We start from the raw sequence: 22462 nt of genomic DNA, 5'->3' as shown, positions 1-22462 counted from the left end.
CTGGGTTGGGGGCCATTGGTGACCTCCGCTGTGCACACCGAGTGGGCTGTGGGAGGGGTGTGGTTAGAAAAAACACGGATCTCACTGACCCTGGAGGCCCCAGTGAAGGGAGGGTTTGTGAAAAGACTGAAGCTAGCAGGCCCTGAAGCTGGGCTGGGAAAGGAGACGGCAGTCAGGCTGGGCGGGTCTTGGCTCTGCCCCCTATCCTTAGGATACCTGTTGTGACAGAGGTCTTGAACTTGGCACAGGGAAAAGTATTGGGTGAGAGGATGCACAGGGAGCTTTGGAGCAGCCTTACCTCTCCCCCACCCGTTCACTGCTCTGTGAAGGGTATTCCCTCTGGAACTCTGGGGTCAACAAAAAGATTGCCTTCCAGACACAGGCTTTTTGTTGGGACAACTGGCTTAACACAAAACTAAAGCCTATTTCACACTTAACTCCAGAATACATTTCCAATGAAGTAAAGTTTACATTAATAACAACTAATGATGACAGAGCACCTACTATGTGCTGGTTGTTGTTTCTAGCGCTTTCCATGAATTAACTCATTTCATCTTCACTATAACAGTATGAGGTATGGGCAATTCCATTTTATCATTTAATGGGTAGGAAGTCATCTGGAAAAAAGGTGTAAATATAAAGGTATTAGAAGAAAATAATATTTGGATGAGAAAGGACCCTTGTTAGCCTTACACAAAGATAAAAAACCTAAAGGAGAAAATAGTTTTACACATTTAAAATTAAAAATATCTATAGTGTAAAAACAAATCACAAATAAGATTAAGATTAATTAGATACCAGGGGAATTTTTGCAATAAATACAACATAGAAGTGGTCAATAATACATAAAAACTAATAAATAAGAAAAATGAAATCTCTAATAGGAAACTGAAGAGATGGCATAAATAGGAAATTTATAAAGAATAAAAATTGACACAATTAAAAAAGTCCAATCTTACTGGTGGTCAAAGAAATGAAAATAAAATAGAAATTGGATGCTATTTTCTTCATGTTTCCATTAAGCAAAGCTTTCCAAAAAGATGATAATATCCAGGGATGGTGAAAGTATAGGAAATGTACATTTCTTCTGCTGGTTCACACAATTTCTCTTTAATAACTGGGTAATACTCCATTATATGAGTATAGCATTATTTATTTAATCATTCCCAATTATTGTTCACTTAGATCATTTCCAATTTTTTTGTTTTATGAATGCAAAGGTCATCTTTGTTCATCTTTCATTGCAACTTTGATGATTTCTTTAGGAAAGGATCCCAGGAGTGGAATTTTTAGGGTTGAGGATATTAAACCTCTCTTGATGCTGGATGCCAAATTGCTTCCAGTAAAGGTAGAATATGTTTTGCTTGACGAGGGGAGCTGGGTAAGAGTGGAGCTCAGAGCAGCCCTGGACCAGGAGAGGAGAGGGCAACAACAGGCAGAGTGAGTGCAGTTTGGAAGCTGCCTTTGAGGTGAAGAGCATCGGGGCAGGGGAGAGAGGCAGACAGGGGAGAGGTGGGAAGGCAGGAGCTGTGGCAGAGGATGGAGGTGTAGGGCGGAGCCTTCCAGGCTGGCCATGGACGGCTGATGCCCAGGCCTGGGCCTGCCCGAGCGAGGTAGGGGGACCCTGTGGGGCAGGCTGGCCTGGATTCTAGCACCTCACTTACTGGGACTGTCGCCCAGTTCCTTCAAGCCTTAAGTGAGGTGACCCAGGCAAAGCACAATGACCGGTAGGTGGTCAATTGCAGGGTGATCAATAAATGGTGGCTGTAGTTACCAGCAGGCATTTACTGATTGGATTCTGGGATCTTGGCTAATATTTAAATAAGAGATTCTATGTGCCAGCCATTATTCTGAAAGTATATCTAACCAAACCTATCAATTTGACAAATGAGGAACTCGAAGCACAGAGCGGTCGGACACCTTGCCTAAGTCACTGGCCAGCAGCGCAGCTGGGCCAGACCTGGGCAACCGTACTCTTGGCACCACCCCACATAGCTCTGCACACCAATAACACCAGAAGCTCAGCAATACCCACCGCAGAGAAGGAAGAAAAGCCTGGATTCATTTCGAGGTGGTGGGGAGAGGGGAGGAGTTGTTACATTAACTCAAAAACCAGTTGTGGTGCCCTGTATCCAGGGCTCCTCCTGGCCGCCTTCAAGTAGGGCCGAGGTGGGGTCTCAGGGGGCGCCTGGCTGCAGGCTGCTCCCACAGGCTGGAGTCCAGAGGCCCCAGACTGCACTTGAGGCCCCTGGGGTTTCACCCACTCTGCTAACTGCTGCCTGGCCTGGCCTTGCTCAGAAAAAAAAGGCTGGAAAAAGGCAGCAGACGGGCGAGGCGGTGCTCCTGGGAGGGGGCCCAGTGCAGAAGCTCCGGAAAATGACAGCAATCTAGGTTCAAAATGCCTCTGCTGAGTCACTCAGGGGAAGCTGATCTGCATTCAGCTCACTGGGAAGAAGGCGGGGATGTGGGAGATGCAGTGAAAGATTTGCCTCGAACAAGTTAAAATTAAAAAAGGGTGGGGTGGCTGGTGAGACCAGCTCATCCTCAGGGTGGCGGGAAATGGAGCACTGTCTTGGGAGCCAGGCTGCGTGCAAGGCCAGGCCCCATCAGCCCCGGCTGTCCCTGGGCCTCGGCTTCCCTTTCTGTAACACAAGCACCATACCACCTACCTCATGGCGTGCCCGAGAGGAGTAAATGAGATTATATGCACAGATAGCACAGTGCCCGGCTTACCGTAAGCGCAACGAAACGTTCGCTGGTAACCAGTGTGTGGGGTACAAGTACGCTTGCAGACCAAGTAACGTGGATTAGCTAATTCAGGGTTCTCAGCATCACATCCCAGGAACTTGGGAGAAGCTCAAATGCTCGGGCCCCATCCCAGACCAGCTGAATCAGAAAATCCTGTGTCTTAACCAGCTTCCCAGGTGATTAGATAGTTGTTTACGTTTGAGAACCGCCACCTAGTTGATAATTATTAGTATTGTTATTATAGAAAAAGGTGAAAATTTTTATTCTTACTAATAGGGGGACCAACTGTCCTGGTTTGCCTGGGACTGTCCTGGGTTTCGCACTGAAAGTCTCACATCCCAGGAAGCTCCTCTGTCACAGGCAAACTGGAACCTTGGTCCTCCATTAACAGTTGGAACCATACTGTACCCTAGGAAGGGATTATGAGATTGTGGCAAAAGAAAGCAAACCAGGCGAGGGCAAGAGAATCTGAGGGGTGGGTGTTTAGCTGACTGTGGGGACTGCTGTCGGGGGAGGCGTGGGTGGGAGGGGGTCTGGTGAGGTATAGGGTGAAGGCCAACTGAGGGGCCCTGACGGCAGAGGGGCCATCCCTGGATCCCAGGTCCTCAGCGAAGCTCAGGGCTGGCTACTGAGAGTGGGAAACTGAGGCAGAGACTGAGCTTCAGCACAGGGAGGCTGTGGAATGGAGTCAGAGGCAGACGCCTCTGCGGGACCCTGAGAACTATCTGAGTTTGCAGCTGCCTTGGGGCTGCCATAGACCAGGGACGAGGGGCGCAGGAGGGGAGCAGGAGCCTATCTGACTTAGGTTTGAAGGCATGCAGGCCCTTGCAGACATCCCTAGTAATTATTAATCCATTTAATAAACATTCAGCATTAACACTGTAGCACCAGGCCCTCCCCAATGGACCTGGGGCCATACACATCAGTGTAGATTGGACCGGACCAGTCAACAAGTCAAGCCAGGCTCCAAAAGGCTTGCGGTCAAGTGTTCACTTACAAAGTGCTGGGCTCCTCCACGCAGTTGTTTCTTTTATTAACTAATTTTCACTGATAAGCCATAGGATTCAAGAGACCCCGCATAAAATGGAACCCAGCTGGTGGTCTCAGCCCTGGCCATACAGCCGCATCCCCTGCGGAGCTTTAAAGTCTTCATACCTGGGCTCTAACCCAGACCAACTGCACCAGATTCTCCGGGGGTGTGGCTTGGGCATCGAGATTTTTTTCCAAGACTCCCAAAGAGATTCTAATACTAATACACAGCCCTTTGCAAACCACTGGTTACAAATTGAGATGATGGCATTGGACGTCAAGCGCCTTTGCTACACGCCTTCCAACTCTCCTTTGCACCCAGCTTCCAGCCCCGCTCCCACCTGGGGTGGGTTGCCAAGTGGTCCTGGGGCCATCACCGCATCCTGAATTTCCTCTCCCCTCTGCCAATTCTGACCCAGGGTGTTGGGGCCTGAGCGGCAGGTGGTGTTAACCCGGTGGGAGGAGGTGGGTGAGTCACATGTGGGTCACGTACTTAGTCATGTGGGGGAGAGGGAGAAGACGGGAGGCCTCTCCCTCCCTCAGGATGCTGTGGGGGTGATGCGGGGATGTATAAAGAATGTTGTCAGAGCTGCTTAGAAGAGAAGATGGACCTTTGCTCATTTCATTTCCTCTCCCCACTCTCAGTGGCCTTGAAACTACCAGAAGGGCCTGCCGACAGAAAAAGAGGTTCAAGGAGCCAGTTCTTTGCTCACTGGGTAACATGGTGGTACAGTGGGAATCTGATAAAAATGATGGTCTCCCCAGAAGAATGCACGTGTACATACAATTTTGCATATAATTTTGAGGAGGGGTTGAGAGAGGGTCAGCCACCCCACCTGTCACCCCAGGGAGCCAAGGTTAATGACCCCTGTGCTAGGGTCCCTGGGCTCCAGACCTTAAGGGACCCTTGTTAATCAGACACAGGAAGGAGAGGGGAAGGATCCGGGCAGCTTCACCCAGGGAGCCGGCAGCTGTCCTGCAGACGAGAACAAAACAAGCTGCCATTTACCTCCACGAGGTAGGAATTTTCATTTTTACCTACAGGTATTAATCCAGTGGTTCCCAAACTTTAGGGAGCACCAGAATCACTGGTGCGCTTGTTAAAGCACAGAGGGCTGGGCCTCACTTCAGAATTTCTGACTCAGTAGGTCTGAGATGGGCCCGGATAATCTGCATTTCTGACAAGTTCCCAGGTGACGCTGAAGCTGCTGGTCTGGGGACCAAATTTTGAGAACCACTTACCAGATGACTTGACCTCCGTTCATCAGCCCAGGTGCAGGTCCCATGACTGAGGAGGAAGCTGGTTTGAGTCAGAGTTAGTGGTTTCCCACATCATCGCCAGGATGTACGTTCTACTGAAAGCATCCATCAGTTCTTGGAGGGTAGGAACTCAGCTTTCTTTTCTTATGTTTAAAATTTCACATTAGCATCATAATGCACTATTTGGCACAATGTTGCCCCCCTGTAAAGTGAAAGTCTTGGGGGATGAGAGTATCCCCAGCTGGCAAAGAACACCCACCTTTAGAGAGAGCTCCAAGAACACAGAGCCTTTACGTGTTCTCAGCTTGGATTCAGAGCTGTGTACATTGACCGTGGTTGTCCGCGTTTTCAGAAAAATGCTAGAGCGTTTGAGCAGCAAGCTGGGATCCAATTTGCCTTTGTGTTAAAACTTCCCATAATTAAGGAAACCACTTGCTGGCTGTGGGGATACTTCTGAGTTTTGGCCAGGCAGAATCTTGCTGCTGTTTCAGGCAGAGGAGCAAACTCTTATTGCTGAGTTGAAAGCGGATGAGGCTTCCCCTGGGTGGACGTGGTTGAATTAGCTCCTGAGGCATAGTGACTCTATTCTCAGGTGGCCTTGGCCTGCAGCAGCTTGAAGCAGGATTTCGGTCCCCGGCCAGAGACTGAAGTCAGGCTGCAGCAGTGAGAGTGCTGAATCCTAGCCACTAGACCACCAGGGACAGTGGCCAGTGACAGGCCCTGGCCCACTGACTTTGTAGAAAATGAATTTCCACAAAGGGACGGAAAGTAGTGAAAACAAGTAAAGTGTTTATCAGGAGTAAAAAGAGTACGTGTGAATAGACTCACATGGGCGGGCTCAGAGGTAGTTTGAATCACTTTATACAGGTCATTTCTTCGGGGTTTCCTCTGGCCAATCATCTTGCTTTGCCTGGTTCTGCGTCCTCCGTATTTGGTTTAAAACTCAGTGTCCTCCCTAGTGTGCGTGCACTTCTCTTAGCCAAGGTGGATTCTAGTGAAGAGGCATATGGGAAGGTCGGGATCACCTACTATAGGGTGGTGCTCCCTCCCTTTTTGACCCCTGAGGAGCTTTTTTGTGCATGTGTAGTCGGGAAGGTCTCCATGACCTCAAGAATGATGAACATGTGGTCTCTTTATCTCTTATCTGGGCAGGGCTCAGCTCCCCTTTGCTCCTGCTGTTGTCTTCATCTTGGAGTATCTGTCCACAGGGGACAGATTCCAGCTGCTCAGCCTGGGGCCCATCTATCTCCTGCCTCAAGTCCAGGCTAGATTTCGTCTGATGCTGAGTTGATGTCATAGGGCAGTGATACTCAGATTTTACTGCACATGTGAATTACCTGGGGATCTTGTTGAAATGCAGATTTTGATTGAATAGATCTAGGCAGGGCTAAAGGAGATAGGACTAAAGGGACAGGACTAAAGGAGAACTCTCAGAAGACCCTTTGCCCTGCTCACCACCACATACCCAGCACCCAGCCCAATGCCTGGCATGTGGTGGGGCCCCATAAATGTGTGTGGGAGGAATGAATGGGCAGGCGGCCACTCCACCCCTCCCCACTCTAGTCTGCAGTCCGGCCTTCTTTGATCCCAGCCCAGAGGGTGTGAGAAGCACCTCTAGTCCCCAAGGTTACATGCTTCAGCTATCATACCCAAGAGGTACCAAGAGAGGTCTCTTGGTCTGGGAAAAAGACCCAAAGAGGCTCAGCTTGGTCAAGTACCCATCAGTTTCAATCAAAAGAGAAATGAATTCACATTATACAAAAGACTGTAATCTTGCAGATGGGGGCAGGGGCCAGTTTTCATGAAAAGTAACGTCTCGACAGTCCAAAGAGCATCACTTCTGGGATGCGTACCATGAGTGCCCACACTTAGCTTTAGCCCTCATCTGCTGAGGAAGCGCACTGTCCCATTCACAGGAGGGGCAGCTGAAGATTAAAGCAGGTAGCTTGCTAAACGGCACATAAAAATCAGAGGCGAAGCCCGTATCCAGGGCTGCTGGACATCAGGAGGCTGGCAGGACGGGGACGCCCCTCATAGCCACCAGCGGTCTTCTCTGCAAGAGGGGAGTGTTCTGGGCCAGACACTGACAACGTACAATGTTCTCAGTGAAACATTAGGAATATTTGAGTGGAAGGAAATCGGACAGACAAGGGTTCCTCTTCTTCACTTTATTAATGAGTTGAGATACACAAAGACTTAATAAAAGTTACATAAAAGGCTCAAGCATCATGGAGATCTTCAGGCATCGCTCTCGTTTCATGACAATGGCCACCTGTGTAGACAATGGCTAACACTGTGTAACAGAAGCTGGGCGCTCATGGGCGCTCAGTAATTCAAGTATCTTTCATTCTAAGTAAACCTGACATGGAGTTCCTAATCCAATGGGCTGCAAGTGGAGGGAACCTGCCTCTGGCTCCGGATCTGCTGTAACACGTCCAAGGGGCCTTTGGGTTAGAGCTGCCACATGTTAGTGGGTCACGTCTTCCTGGGAACATGAGACAGGCCACACTAGGCTCACAGGCACTCTCCACAAGCTGGGGTGGGGGTGGGGGGCAAAGTCCTAACATAAGCCATCCAAGTGTCCCCTGCGAGGCAAAGTACCCCGTGAGGGGAAGTCAGTGGCCATCGCCCCAGGCGTGGGGGTGAGGAGGATGGCTAGGGTTACTTGCTGGGGAGAAAAGGAGCCCTCTAAGTTGAGGAGGGGTGGCAGAACGTTAGAAGAAAATCTGATAGCACACAGTGGCAAAGGCATGGGGTGAGGGGATTTCAGGACGGGTGTACTCCAGGGAGGTGTGAAGGTAGCACAATTCAGATGGAAAACCAGTGGGAACACCAGAATGCCACCAAAGACACAAGACCCACTGGGCTCCACGGTCTGGAAGTAGCACGGCCAACTGGTTTTCCAGACTGACCCTGCCAGGTGAGCATGTACTGGGGATGCCCTTGGGTATACGCCACTCCAGTCTATGCAGAAGCTGCCACTGCAACAAGGGTCTATAGTTCTCTAAAACGCAAAAAGCTTTTAAAAGTGTTATTTACCCATCTCACCTACGGGAAAAATGAGGTCATGGGAGATGAAGGCTGACCATTAGCTCAACAGGGCGGCTTCAGAAGGCCATCCCTTACTCGGTTTCTCCCTTGGGCATTGTGGGCTGCAGCTGTGGGCGGAGTGCAGGAGAGATGCCCTGGAAGATGGGGCCGAGGGTGCGGCACATAGCTGCACTGCCCCTTTGAGGGGAGGGCCCGGAAGCAGATGGAATCCCCTTTGTCTAGTTACCTTCACAGCTAAGGGTTTCATTCTAGGTCAACGGATCTGTTTCCAATAAGACTCCCTGCTCAGCGCTGTCAGGGAGCTGCAGGCTCCGCAGTGGGCAGGGTTGCTGGTGGTGGTCCACGCCCGGGAGCTTTCGGCAGCGGTCGCTGCCCTGCGTGCAGGGCTTCCTGTCCCACTCCACCACTCCCTCCATCACTGCATCTCCATCCTTCCTTCTTCCCGCTCTCTTGCCTCTTCCTTGTCTCCAGTTTGCAGCTGCCACCCAACTGCATCCGGGCTGCTGGGATGTGGCGCAGAGGAGCATATGGGTCGGAAAGAGCCTTGTCCTGTTAGTGTTTAGAAGGCCCATAGCATTACAGGGTCTTGGGAAGCTCTGAAGTGCCTGATCTGGAAGGCTCTTTGTTATCCTTCCTTTTAGGGTCAGGAAAAAAAGGGCCACTTAGACAAATAAAGAAGTTTAGTTTTCCAACAAACAAAAGTCCTAACTGTTTCTTTCAGCAGCAGACTCATTTTTTGGCTGCTCCCCCCTCCCCCCACGTTGCTGGTGATCTTGCTGAGTTAGGAACTCAGCACATTTTCAGAACTAGAGAAGAATCCAGGTGTCTCGATGTCCAGTTGGGTGCTCACTTTCCCCGGGTTTCCTTCTCCAAATGATGGCCGGGCCACCCACTAGAGATATTCTAGTTTGCTTGGTGGCCTGATTTGTAACAGATGGAAACTAAGGTCACGAACTGGCCGCCTCATCTTTTGACTTTCTCTCGAGGGTGCACTGTGGCTCCTGCCGCCCCTCCACCCTGCCCCCATCTGGCTCACACCAGCAGCACCTGAGAGGCAGGTGGGCATCACCAGGGGGCGGGGGGGGGGGGTTGGCTCCTTGTAGAAACATGTGTATGGGAGCCATGTCATCACCCCACCCTTACTTTCTCCTCTGATTATACAGTATAGTTAAGATCCAAGAGGTTAACAAAAGTTCGTGCCAGAAAGGCAACCTGTAATACGAAGTTTGAAAATACTTCAAGGGGTTTTGCTCATTTATTGGGCTTACGAAGTGAGTCAGTTGACTCAAAGGGAAAATGGCTTCAGGTCTTGGTGCTGTTTTAGTAAAAACAGTATTGGATCATTTTTGGTTAAGATTTAGCACAAACTAGAGTTTTCCAGACGGCGTCCACGTTAGACTTCGACGTGTAGACCATCAGACCACCACCACACGCCTGTTCAGTGTGTTTGTATCAGAGGCACCAGACAGCACAGGTGATGGGAGAAAGCCCTCTCACACGGCTGCAAAGAACACAGAACTTAACCCACACTGTCTGAAAAATATACGAACACTTTTGTGACACCAATCAGCTTACTTAAAATTTATACATTTCCAGGGTAATGAGAAGCCCTTTTGAAACTGATGTGCCAGCATTTCCCCTCAGCAAAATAAAATGTTGTTCCCTAATATCTGCATCCTCAACTACAGTAAAGCCTTCTGGGTACACATCTTTCTCTTCTCTGCAGCATATAGGCTGTGAGTAAGGGTCTGTTTCTCCCGAGGCCTCCAACCACAGTCCCCGTGACCTTCTGGGCTCTCAGTCACTCTATTTTCATACTGAGTTGAGTTTTGGCACGGCTGGGGAAATTCAGTTAGAAAACAACAATATGCTAGACGTGTTATCGGAGAGGTCTGCTGAAGACTTGAAACTTCACCAGGCAGTGGGCACAGACCCCTTTAATAAAAATAATAATCCCTAAAATAATTTAAAAGTCTACAAAAGACACCCAAGCTCAGACACTGGACGGGGGGCGGGGGTGGGGGGAGCTTGACCATGGCTTGTTTTCGTACGTGGAGAAACACTTCCACACCAAACCCACACCATGTAGTTCAAAGAAACGACACAGCCACCAAGAGAGGGCAGGGACCAGGCTGCATCAACACAGGGGCTTGGGTGCTGCTCTGTTTACCAACACCTCCTCGTCCTTGGTGAGACATGGGGCAGCCTATGCCCTTCCAGCAAAGCCAGACTCTATCTCCTCCCTGCCCACTCTCCCTCTCTCCCTTCCTGTGCCAAGTCCTTGGGCCAAGGGTCACGGTTAGAATGGTCTTCAGTGCGGTTAGGCAGTGGAGGGGTCCCGAGGGCTGGCCAGTTCCTGGTCACTGTGCCCAAGGCCTCGGGCCATCACAATATCACGCACTGCAGTTTGTGGGTGCCAGTGGCCCGGTCTCCCCGCCACTTGGTTTTCTTCTTCTTCTTCTGGCTTTTTTCCGGAATCTGTTGCCTTTTGAGACAAGGAAGGGCAGAATAACCACCTTAGAAAGGGCTTTGGGGACTGGTGGCGCCGTGGTTAAGAATCCACCTGCCAATGCAGGGGACATGGGTTCGATGCCTGGTCCAGGAAGATCCTACATGCCACAGAGCAACTAAGCCCGTGCACCACAACTACTGAGCCTGTGCTCTAGAGCCCATAAACCACAACTACTGAGCCCCTATGCTGCAACTACTGAAGCCCGTGTGCCTAGAGCCCATGCTCCACAATAAGAGAAGCCACCACACTGAGAAGCCCACACACCACAATGAAGAGTAGCCCCCACTCGCCACAACTAGAGAAAACCCTCCCACAGCAGTGAAGACCCAACATAGTCCAAAAAAGGCTTTGCTTCTCCTTGCCTTCTCCTCCCTTGCCCCTGGGTCTGTGGCTGGGAGGCCTGTTCTGGCACGGGAGGGGGAGGGCCTGGCCTGGACACTGGAGGAGGAGGGCCTGGCCTGGACATCATATCTAATGCAGGGGAAATTGGGAGGGAGAGAGAGCAGAGCAAAACCTGTCATCTGGTGAGATTTCTTGATACCATGCTGTGGCTATGTTTATTTCAATCACAAGCTATGTTACATGTTATGCGGTGTTGACCTCTATGTCTGTGCTTCATATTTTAAATAAAATGACAGGTCAACTAAGTACAAAAGCTTTTTACATGTTTCCTATTCATTTTTCCTATGTCTAAAACCTGCCCTTAGAACTAGAGGTTCATAACCAAGACATCACCCCTCCTGGTGTGGTAGCATTTCCAGGCAAATGCTCACATGAAAATCATTTCGCAGGTGCGGGACTGCCAGCTGAAGCATAGGGGAAAGGCTGCAAACCACAGTCCACGCTGGGGAATAATGAGAAAAGGAAGCTGGTGGGGGGTGCGCGTGAGTGGGAGTGTGTGCACGCACTGGGCGGGGTGGGGGGGTGCTGAGAGGTGGCAGGTCGGGAAGCGACAGAGCCCTGCATGTGACTCAGCAACTAAGCAACAGTCCTAGAGGTCACCAGCAAAGACAACATACCAAATGCATGCGGTCTGAGAACCACCGGCTAGGTTGCTCTGTACGTTGACGATTTTGGCAACAGCAAAGACGCGGGACAGTGAGACCAGGCAGGACACTGTCTCCGTCATCTAAGCACGGGATGGTTAAGATTTAGAGCCTGACTATGCAAAGGAATGTGCAGGAGACCACGGGCTGGGATTTCTGACAGTCCTGGGAGACCGACAGTGTGTGGGGCCTGGCAAGGAGACACATGTGCAAAGCCTCTGTGACCAGAGCCGTAGAATCAGAACGCTGGTTGTTCGGGTGAAATGTCCAGGGGTGCTCTGACATTAGGCAAGAGGAGACTGGCCTACGTTTTACCATGTTGGCAGCTTCGGTGTTGGGAGAACAGGGGGCAGGATGGAGGCGCTGCCCTAGGGGAGCCTGAGCGGCAGGACAGAGGGGAGGTCAGGGAGGAGGCTGAGCTGGCACTTCTCACAGGAAAGCACTTTGTTTAGCTTGTGGCTTCACCCATAGGGAGCGCGGGAGGGCAAAGGGGGGTGGGAAGGACAGAGATGGACAGAACTGTAAGAAATCCCAAACCAGGCCCAGAGCTGCCCAGCCCAGGCCTCAGACCCGGCGCCGTGCTCTTCCAGCCCAGCGTGCTCCTGGTGTCGCCCTGGCCACAGAGGCCCTGCTTCCAGGCAGGCGAGCCGCACTCACCTAATGACTCTAACCAGGTCGTGGAAGGCTTTGTCCACGTTGAGGGGTGGGTCCTTGGCACTGGTTTCTATGTACGGGATCTGGAAGGCAAAGCAGCGTTACTGAGATCCACAAAGCCCTGTTCCCGAAAAATGCAAATGCTCAGAGGTCCCGAGGAACCCTGCGAAGCCCCCATGGAACCCCGCGAAGCCCCCATGGAACTCCGGCTCCTACAACCTCCAGCCTTCAGGGGCTTCTCACTCTGTAAGGTGGCAAAGCTTTATCGACAGCTTTCCTGGTTCTCTCTTGTTCTTTGGTCACAGAGATATCTGAGTCCCCTCAAAATAGAATAAAAATGATCTTTTTATACACTTGAAGACTGAAGACTTTCATTTACCAAACTGTCATCTGTTCTGGTTCTATCCATTTTTCTCTCTGAGGTCTATTCCTCTAGGTTGGGGGGTTCTGCCCCTCTTCCGGGGTCCTCCAGCAGGGACGCTAGTGGGAAAGGCCGAGGCGGAGCTGGGCCCTGGGCAGGACTCTGCACCCTGGCCATCCCAGCGGTCTGTGCACGCCTCCCCGCCCCCAACAGCCTGCCTGGCCCAGCTCTGGCTTGGTCTGCATCTATGAGCCCGGAGCTCAGCCGTGTTTGCAGAAGGCTTGTGTCTGCATGCTTAAGTCTGAGAAGTCATCAGCCGGCTGGAAGGCAGCAGTAATCGGGAGACGTGGCCAAGGGGACCCTGTAGGGCCACATCTACCCGAAGCCTCGGGCTGGCACAGGGAGGAGAACAAAGGCTCCATGAGGTCAGGACACAGTCTTCTCCTCTAATAGGGGCCCCACAAAGTCAGGAGGCTCCCCCCCGCTCCCCCACACTCTGGTGAGAGTATGGGCTCCGGACAACACACACAGGCCTACCCTAGATGAGATGCAGGTAAATCAATCGTGATTAGACTGAAGAGCTTTGGTATTTTTCACAACTTGCTCCTGATTACAAAATTAAGGCATTTCATTATAACACACTTGAAAAAGAAAAGCACGGTGAAGAAAATAAAAATGATCAACGCTTTAAATGCATGGGGGGAGGGGTGGTAACAGGGTAAGTCATTATCTTAGAGGAGCATGTTGTAAATGATTGCCCAGAACACATCACGAAGTATCTTCCCATCAATGAGCACTGCGGGAGACCACATGTTGACACTGCTGTGGCTCCAAGCAGGGGCTTGCTCTGGCTGACCCGGACACAAAGGGCAGAGCACAAAGGACATGGCTCAGACCATCGAAATTTTCATTCGACAAATATTTGAACCTCTGACAACCTCGAGAGGAAACTGCCTTCCCTTGTAGGCTGTTGGACTGGAGGCTGCTCACTGAGGTGACAGTGGGCTGTTTGGCCTTGCAGGTCTCAATGTCCCTGACCTTGCTAATCCTCCTCACGCTAACCCTCAGAGGGAAGCAATTCTCTCCATTTTGCAGCCGGGGAGGCAAAGCTCAGAGCGGTGACGTACTTGCCCAAGGCCACACAGCAGCCAGCAGAGAACCAAGATCAGAACCACGCGCACGTGGCGCTTCCTGCCTGGCCTGGTGCAGACACGTAGGGGTGTTGTGGTCCACTGCGGAGCCTCTTCTAGGCGTGGCAGGTGCCCCCAAAGCCCCCAGGAGCCAGAGTCCTGTGCAATCTTGCTGAGTGTTCTTCCCTGTGCACACTCAGCAGGGAAGCTGGGGCTGGCACCTACCAGGGCCTCTTCACCACCTATAATCCTGCCAGCTCGTAAGCCCTAGGATCCTGGAGCCTCAGACCCCTGCTCCCTGCTCACAAGCACACCTGTTGTAGTATCCCCAGGCTCCCAGATGCCTCCACTTTCTTTCTGGGGGTCCTGCTTCTGAAGAAACACTGATGTGCATTTTCTGGGTTCTTAGAATTCTAGGGTGTTGTCATAATAAGACAAACTGAGGGAAACCTTGCAATAAAGGGTAGTACTGTTTGACTATGCCGAAGGGTCAGGAAATGTCACCTTCCTGCACTGGGTGGGGGGTGGCCTGCCTTGCTCAGCTAGAGGAACTTGCCTTATGAGCTCTAAAATGAGGACAGTAGCGTGTGGGGTCATTTGGTCGAATGATAAATGAGGTGGCAGCATTCGCTGTAGAAGCAACGTCAGCTGAGAGACTGGAGAGCTGGGTTCTAGTGGAGCGGGTGGGTGTTCCTCACCAAGAGGCCCCCAAGAATTCACTCAGCCCCCTGCGTCTCATTCCCTTTTACCTGCAGAATGGGGCTGGTGCTACCCCTGTGCGGTGCCCTTCCCCCATCCCTGGCCACCCACCCACCTACCCACCCAGGGGTCTGTGAAGGCCCTTAGCATCCACTCACTGCGTGGAGCCCGAGGCTGTGGGATGGAAGGGCTCCTGGCCTCTCTCTGTTCAGGTTGTTGGCCAGTGGAGGATGCGGGCACGTTCCTGTCTGAGGCCTGTGTCTAATGCTAAACCCAGTGGTCAGTTCCAGTGCTCACCTAGTCCATCCTCCTTGAGATATTCTCTTTTCTTGGCTCCCAAGACCCCACTCTGGTCCTCACACACCACTGACTGCTCCATCCCTTTCGCTGGTTCCTCTCATCGCCCCACAGCCACAGCACTGAAGTGTCCCCAGCCTCAATCCCAGGACCTCTGCCCTATCTACAGGGGTTTCATGGCTTTTTTTCCCTTGGGTTTTATGGCTTTTTTCTTTTTGCATATGTGTGTGCGTGTGTGTACACATAAAATTGAGGTATCATGGACATACAACATTAGTTTCATACAACATTATGTGTACAACATGATTCGATGTTTGTATACACTGCAACATGATCGCCACAATGTCTAGTTATATCCATCACATATAGTTATAGAACTTTTTTTCTTGTGATGAGAACTTTTCAGATTTACTCTAGTTTCATGGCTTTAAATTCTATCCATCTGCTGCTGCTTTCCAGTATCTACCTCCAGACAGTACACCTGACAGCTGTGCTGACACCTTCACCTCATCATCCCCTCCGCTCCTCAGACTAAGCATCTAAAACAAAGCCCCTGGTCTTCCGCATGTAAGTTCCTCACGCCCCAGACCCCAGCATCCTCCTCAAACCCTTTCTCTCTCATCCCACATCCAGTCTGTAGACAAATCCCGCTGGCTCTCAGAAATAAACTCAGAATCCAACTTCTCTTGCTACCTCTATGAGCACCAGCCTGGTCCACGTCAGCCTGTACCTGGGTTATGGTGCAGCCCCCACAGACCTTCCTCCACACGGGCCCAGAGGGGAGCTGTCCAGCCATGAGTCGGCCCATGTCACTCCTCACTCAAAACCCTCTGGTGGTTCCCCCTCACTCTGAGCAAAAGCCCATAAAGCCTTAAAAAAGCCCCCACCCCCACTCTGCTCTGACCTTGTCTCCTGCTACTCAGCCCTCCTGCTCCTTCTGCTTTTGCCCCTGTGGCCTCCTTTCACCTGCCTGCTGTTCCTCAAACTCCCACCTCAGGGCCTTTGCTCTGATTATTCCTCTGCTGGAACATTCTTTCCCCAGATATCCAGAGGACGTACTCCCTCCGCTCCTGTCAGTCCTCACTGACATGTACCTTTCCAGCAAGGCTTTCCCTGACCACCTATTTGTAAAAGCACCCCCTCCATGTCACACTCCCCACCCCCTTCCCTGATTTACTTTCCCCCAGAGCACATGTTGCCTTCTGACATGTTCTAATTTGCTTCGTTCCTTGACTGTCTTCTGTCCATAGAAGTAAGCACCCTGAGGCAAGAGGCTTTGTGTCCCAGGGCCCAAGACTGTTGAATGAAGACATGAATGAACACAGAAGGGCAGAGACAAGCGAAACGAACTCGCAGTGAGCCCCCTTTTCCTACTCACAGAGCGGGGCCCACCGGGTGGAGGGAAGGGGCAACCCTGCAGACTTCCCAGGAGGCTGGGTGAACGTCTACATAACTGACCACCGAGGCCGGGCACGCCTGTGCTAACACGGGGGAGGGGTGGGAAGAAGCCCAGTGACCCCATCATCCAGTACGCAAACTGAAAAAAAAAAACCCAAAGATGTCTGCTGACATGCACTGTGTGGCCTGGGCAAACCTCACTTCGTTCACTTGATGGAGACAGTGGTGCCTCAATGTGTAGTTGCCAGGAGTAGATGCTCCCCCAGCACCATGCCTGGCCCAGAGCAGGGCTCAGTGACGGCCGCTGACCCAGTGATGCTGATCCAGTGACTCTGACCACAGTCAGGCGCTGGCTCAGAGACGGGGCCAGAAGCCCACCCTATGCACAGCCCGGTGAAAAACCTGATGCATCAGGGCCAGGAGGTGAAGGTCCCTGCTCCCTACAGCAGGGCCTCTAATGAATGACAAGAAGGTGCTTTCTCTCTGGCCTGTTGTCTGGTTTCACAAAATGTCACACATTACATGTGCCTCTCTGTGGATCTAGGCCACTACCTGGGAGGCCTGTGTTTCCTTCTAATATACCAGGACTGCAGAAGTGAGGGGGCACTGACACCCCCTGAGCCCCCACTCCAACACACACACACACACACACACACACACACACACACACACACACACACACACACACACACACACTCCCCACCTACATTGTGTTTGGTCGCCATTTCCTTTCCTTGCTCCCTGGTGATTTTCCTCAAATGCATCAGATCGACCTTGTTGGCCACGAGGATCATCGGGAATGACTCCCTGGGCAAAAAGGAACAGCAGCTCATGAGCTCCCCCTGGTGAAGGCAGGGCACCCTCGCCTCAGGCTTGACACAGCACACAGCGACTCGTGATGGGCCTGAGGCCGACTTCAGAGTCTTCCCTCCACATCTCCAGGAATGCAAAAGGCGGCAGGGGGCTGCTGACTGCCTTGGTTTGAAGCCTCAGGCCTGCTGCAAGGGGAGCAGGGCCCCTCCGGGGAACCCCCGGCTCTGCACTGACTGGGCCAGCAGCTGGGTTCCCCAACCTGCTTCCTCCCATCTCCCAATCAGCCTGACGCACCACCCATGCAGGCCACCCTGCTGTGGCCATCAGCAATGACTGTGAAGAGCGCCGGGGCCAGGGGCTGGCGCACAGTTGCCACTCACTAAAGGGCAGCTGCAAAATCAGGATGGCTCCCAGGAGTGGAGGGGAGGGATCCAGAGGCATGTCTGCCTTAACGATTCCCATTGACACGTGTGGCCAAATTGCTGTCCCGAAGTGAATGAAATGCCAGTCTCACAGCAGCTTTGTCAGCACTGAGTATTTTCATTAAAAAATTATTTGATGGGTGAAAAACACTACCTTTTTCTTCTTCCTTGCACTTCTTCGATTAGCAAGAAGGTTGAATATTTTCCCACATCTGTGTCATTTATGTTTTCTCTTTAGAGATTCCTACAGTCAGGGGCTTAACCCACACTTGTGTCTTGGAGCTTTACGTGTATGTGTGTGAGTGTGTGAGTGTGTATCCCTTTTACTTTGAAAAGTTATTAACACTTGGCCTTTGAGATAGGTGTTAACATGATTTTTCGAAAGTTGAAATTTTCGAAAATTTTGTATTTTTGAGATTTGTTCAAAGCTTGTAGTTTTCCTATTGGTTTGTCCTTTTACTTTTGCATTGCCTCTTTAAGAGCCAAGTAACTAAAGGGACCAGTTAGGCTTAAAACAGACCCCAAATTATTTAACTACTCTGTATTATGCTAAGGAAAACATGAGCCCTTAATTAGGGGCTTATAAATCTCATAGTCAAATGTGATTTAACCAATTACAACGTACACTGGAGAGAAAATTCACTTTTTCTTTGACTAATAAAATTTGGTTAAATTGGAGCTGAAAAACAGATGTTATTTTTGATTCCTTGACTCATGGGTGGGGACAGTTTAGGAGAGATGGGAGGGAGCCGACCCCTGGAAGCCTTGGATGCATGGAGACGCCTCTGGCCACGTGGAAAGAGCTAGGGTGGGAGCTGGCAGGAGTCGGAGGGACCAAGATATGAATTCAGCTCTGCCCCCCGAGCCCCAGCTTTCCACTGACGATCAGACAGACAGACAGACAGAGCCCACCCTGCGCCAGGCGTGGGGAGGTCCTGGCCCGGCGGCCCTCACCTGTCCTTGACGCGCAGGATGAGCTGGTGGAAGCGGTCCACGTGCTCGAAGCTGGCCTTGTCTGTGACCGAGAAGACGATGAGGAAGCCGTCCCCCGTGCGCATGTACTGCTCCCGCATGGCACTGAACTCCTCCTGCCCGGCCGTGTCCAGAACTGGGGTGGAAGGAGGCTGCTCAGGGGCTGTCACCACCAACCTGGGAGCCCCCAGGGCTGGTGGACCCCCAGGCTGCTGTCGTGGCCCCCAGGGTGGCTCCACGGAGCTCTCCCCACGAGCTCCCAGGCTGTGCTTAGTAAGGGTCCAATGGGGCCTCAGACACCTCAGCGTGAGGCTCTAACTGACTCCTTTGTGGACCCACCAACTCCAACCCACGGTGCTCCCTGGGCCTTAATTCTCTGCCTACAGAAAAGCCTCATAAAGTCAGGGATCAACTCTGCTGCAAAATCCCTCTGGAGTCCCCAGACCTGAGCTCGGAGCCCTGCAGCAGCTCTTACAAGCTGATTCTTGGGGAAGTCACCCGACTCTCTGGGCCTCCGTTTCCGCCTTTGTAAAATGGACACAGTGCCTCTGCCTTGCAGACTGCAGGAGGAGAGCCCTGGGTCAAGACTGAGGGACGCCCCAAGAGGCCATCCCGGGTCAGAGAGGGTCCTCAGTCCCTGTGAGGACAGACACCAGGCAGGGTGAGGGGAAGGAGCAGGTCCCTGAGAGCCAGGGCCCTCACCGCCCAGGATGCGGCTGCTCGGGGGGCGGTGGGATGTGGAGCTGGGGTAGGAGGTAGGGCAGCTGGGGGGCCCATCTCTGCAAAGGCTCTTTCCCCCAATTCACCCATCCCCCCTCGGTACCCCCACCCATAAGCCTACTCTCCGGAGATAAAATGCTCTCCCTGACTGTTTCAGAGAGCTCACAGCCACAGCTGGGGCATCTCCTTTTAGATCTGAAAGCCTGACTGGCTCCTGCCCTGTGGGCGTCGTGAAATCTGAACCCCTCAGCCGCCTGCAAGTCCGACTCCCTGCTGCCCCTCCCCAGTCTCCCGGCTCTACCCCGACCAGACCCACGTCCCCTCTCCTGGAGGCAGTGAAGCTGGCTGGTTACAGATTTTGAAGTCAGGTTCTGGGCTGAGTTTGATGCCTCATTCCTAGACTGTGACCCTGGGCAAGCTCACTTCTCTGTGCCTCCCTTTCCTAAAATGGGGCTTGGGGACGTCCTTGGTGGCACAGTGGTTAAGAATCCACCTGCCAATGCAGGGGACACGGGTTCGAGCCCTGGTCTGGGAAGATTTCACATGCCGCGGAGCAACTAAGCCCGTGTTCCACAACTTCTGAGCCTGCGTGCTGCAACTACTGAAGCCCGAGCGCCTAGAGCCTGTGCTCTGCAACAACAGAAGCCACCACACTAAGAAACCTGTGTACTGCAACGAAGAGCAGCCCCTGCTTGCCACAACTAGAGAAAGCCCGTGCACAGCAATAAAGACCCAAAGCAGCAAATACATACATACATGCACACACACATAAAATAACAAACAAAATTAAATGGGGCTGTTGGGGCCATTTTGAGTTAATGCACTCAGGCCCTTGGAGCAGTGCAGGCACAAAGAAGGCCTATAGGAGTGTCTGCTGTGAGCCTGTATCCTCGCCTGGGGTGCCTCTCTTATCTCCGGGCCTGGGACTTCCTCCCCCAGCCACCCCTCCTCTCTGCTCCCCTTGCCTTGGTGAGCTGGCTCTGACTCACAGAACTATGCTGCCTGAGCCCCCATGACTCTCTCCACCCTCACGTGGACCCTTCATGGCGCTGTTCTGCCTGCCCATTGAAAAGGCTCCCAGCTGGACTGTCAGTTCCCAGAGGCAGGGACCTGGTTTGTGTGTCACTCAACTACTCGGAGCCTAGAACAAACAGTCTCAAATAGTAGTTGAATGAATAAATGAATGTGAAGTCTATTCAATTTCATTCACCTATTCATTCATTCAAGACATATTTGGGAGCCTGCTGTGTATCAGACAGTGTTCTAGGCACTATGGATACAGGCAGAATAAGGCAAAATCCTCGCTCCCATATGACTTATACTCTAACAGGAAGACAGATAAACGAATGGATAATATTATATCCAGTGAAGATGAGTACATACTATGAAGAACAATGGCTCCAGCTGAAGGAAACTGGAAGAAGGTGGCATCGTTTTGGACAGGGAAGGATGGCAGCTCTAGGAGAAGCTTTTGAACAGTGACTAAGCAATGAGGGTGGGGGAGCCATGTGGCCAAGGGCAAGAGCATTCCAGGCAGAGGGAACACAGTGGGTGGAGGTGTGCGACGGCAGGCCTACTGGCCTGGGGAAGCAGGGGGACGGGTGAGTAGAGGATGAGGAGGAGGCGGGGGCAGGTGATGGGAGGTAAGACTGACTTCATTCTAAGCAAGAAAGGGGCCACTGCAGAGACTGGGTAAAAGAGTGAAATGATCTATGGGACATTTGAAAAGTTTATCCTGGTTGTTGGGAAAACCCAGACCAAGAGTAGAAGCAGGGGCACTGGGTAGGAGGTTATGCAAAAATCAGCAAGACAGGACGGAGGGCTGGACCGAGGATGGGGTGGGTGGATGCTGTGAGAAATGACCAGATTCAGGCCACTTTCTAAGACAAAGCCAACAGGAGCCGGGTGTTCTGGAGGGAAATGTGGGGACGTGGGGATGAGAGAGAACAGCATGGAGGATGGTGGCTGTTTGGGGCCTGAGCCAAATCAATGGTGGTATCATATTCTGAGGTGGGGAAGACAGTGAAAAACAGGATTTGGGGGGGGCTCAGTTTTTGACACACACTTCAGAGCCTCTCAGACACCTATGTGGGACTTGAAACAGGCATTTGGAGACTTAAGTCAGAAACTTAGAAGAGAGGCAAGAGATACAGATGTAGGATATATCCATCTGCATATGTGCGGATGTCAAGGAAAGCCACAGGACAAGCTATCCAGGGCCCTCAGGAATCCACGTCTCCTCAGGCCTTGAGACTGTGCCTGAGAAAGTGACCTGGTCCCCACAGCCCGTCACCCCGCACATCCTCCTGAGTCACTCAGCATGGCAGAGGGGCAAGGCGTGGGGGACACAGGGACCCGGGCTGTGCCCCACACAGGAGGGCCTGGGTCTCCTTATGTATGAAAGGCAGGGCAGGGCTTCTGGGTCTTCAGTGCTTTGAGTTCTGATATCCTAGAATTCTTTGGTCTGGATATTAAATGAAGGGGCTAAGAAAATAAGATCTCCAGCTGAGGACCAGTGGGGAGACTGAGGCAGTTTCCCCAGTTTCCTAGAGGAGGGGGACGAAGACTGCACCTTCACCCAAAGGGAGTTGAGCCTTTGGCCCTAAATAAATCCCACTCAGAACCGCAATCAACAAAACAGATGAAAACGGCATGGATACGGCTGAAGTGGGGATGGGGAGGCCTGAACTGAACAGCAAAAGACACTCAGGTAATATTGTAATTAATATATTCAAAGGTTTTGAGGGTGTATATTATCCAAAACAAAAACTAGAGACCTAAGATATTTAAATATACGATCATTCAGAATTTAAAACAACAACAACAACGATTCAGCAGGGAGCTGAAAATCAAAACGGACCCTCCAGAAGAGAAAAGAAGTCATTTCAGACACTGATGACCTCAGAAATTACATTACCCACAGCCTCTAAGGAAATCCTTAGAGGATATACTCCAGCAAAGTGAAAAGTAGATCCATGAAAGAGAAAGACGAGTGGTATTATAAACAGTGGTGATGATGGTGTGCAAAGGAGACAACAAAACCTAAGCGTTAAGTTTAAATAAATATTACAACACAATTTGAAGAAAATGAATGACAATTTAGAACTAAAATCTATAATGATCCATATGTGAGGGTAGGGGCTGGGGAAAAATAAGTTATTACTCGAGTCGTTGCCTCATTTGGGAAGAGTTTAAAGATACTGCTTACATCCAGATGTTGATAGAAAAATATAAGTATACACACACATATGTATATAGAATAACCACCTGAAATAAAACTCAAAACTTCCTAATCATTAGAGGAAAGAAAAACAGGAGAAAGTAAATGAGACCAATCCAACGAAAGGCAA

General features: G+C 51.4%; 1 protein-coding gene across 1 annotated transcript in view; it reads right to left on the bottom strand.

Annotated features, from left to right (window-relative positions):
• Positions 1-9324: 9324 nt before the first annotated feature.
• The window catches only part of MRAS (muscle RAS oncogene homolog), a 58331-nt gene continuing 45193 nt past the window's right edge, over positions 9325-22462 (bottom strand). The window contains exons 3-6 of the mRNA XM_057740116.1: positions 18375-18528; positions 16893-16992; positions 12304-12383; positions 9325-10573 (exon numbers count right to left, since the gene is read on the bottom strand). Of these exons, the coding sequence (XP_057596099.1) occupies positions 10474-10573; positions 12304-12383; positions 16893-16992; positions 18375-18528 (434 nt within the window). The 3' untranslated portion in view covers positions 9325-10473. The remainder of the gene's footprint in view (positions 10574-12303; positions 12384-16892; positions 16993-18374; positions 18529-22462) is intronic.

This window comes from Hippopotamus amphibius, chromosome 6 (assembly GCF_030028045.1).
Source record: "Hippopotamus amphibius kiboko isolate mHipAmp2 chromosome 6, mHipAmp2.hap2, whole genome shotgun sequence".
NCBI classification, from domain to species: Eukaryota; Metazoa; Chordata; class Mammalia; order Artiodactyla; family Hippopotamidae; genus Hippopotamus; species Hippopotamus amphibius.
This window is presented reverse-complemented; position numbering and strand designations above follow the sequence as displayed.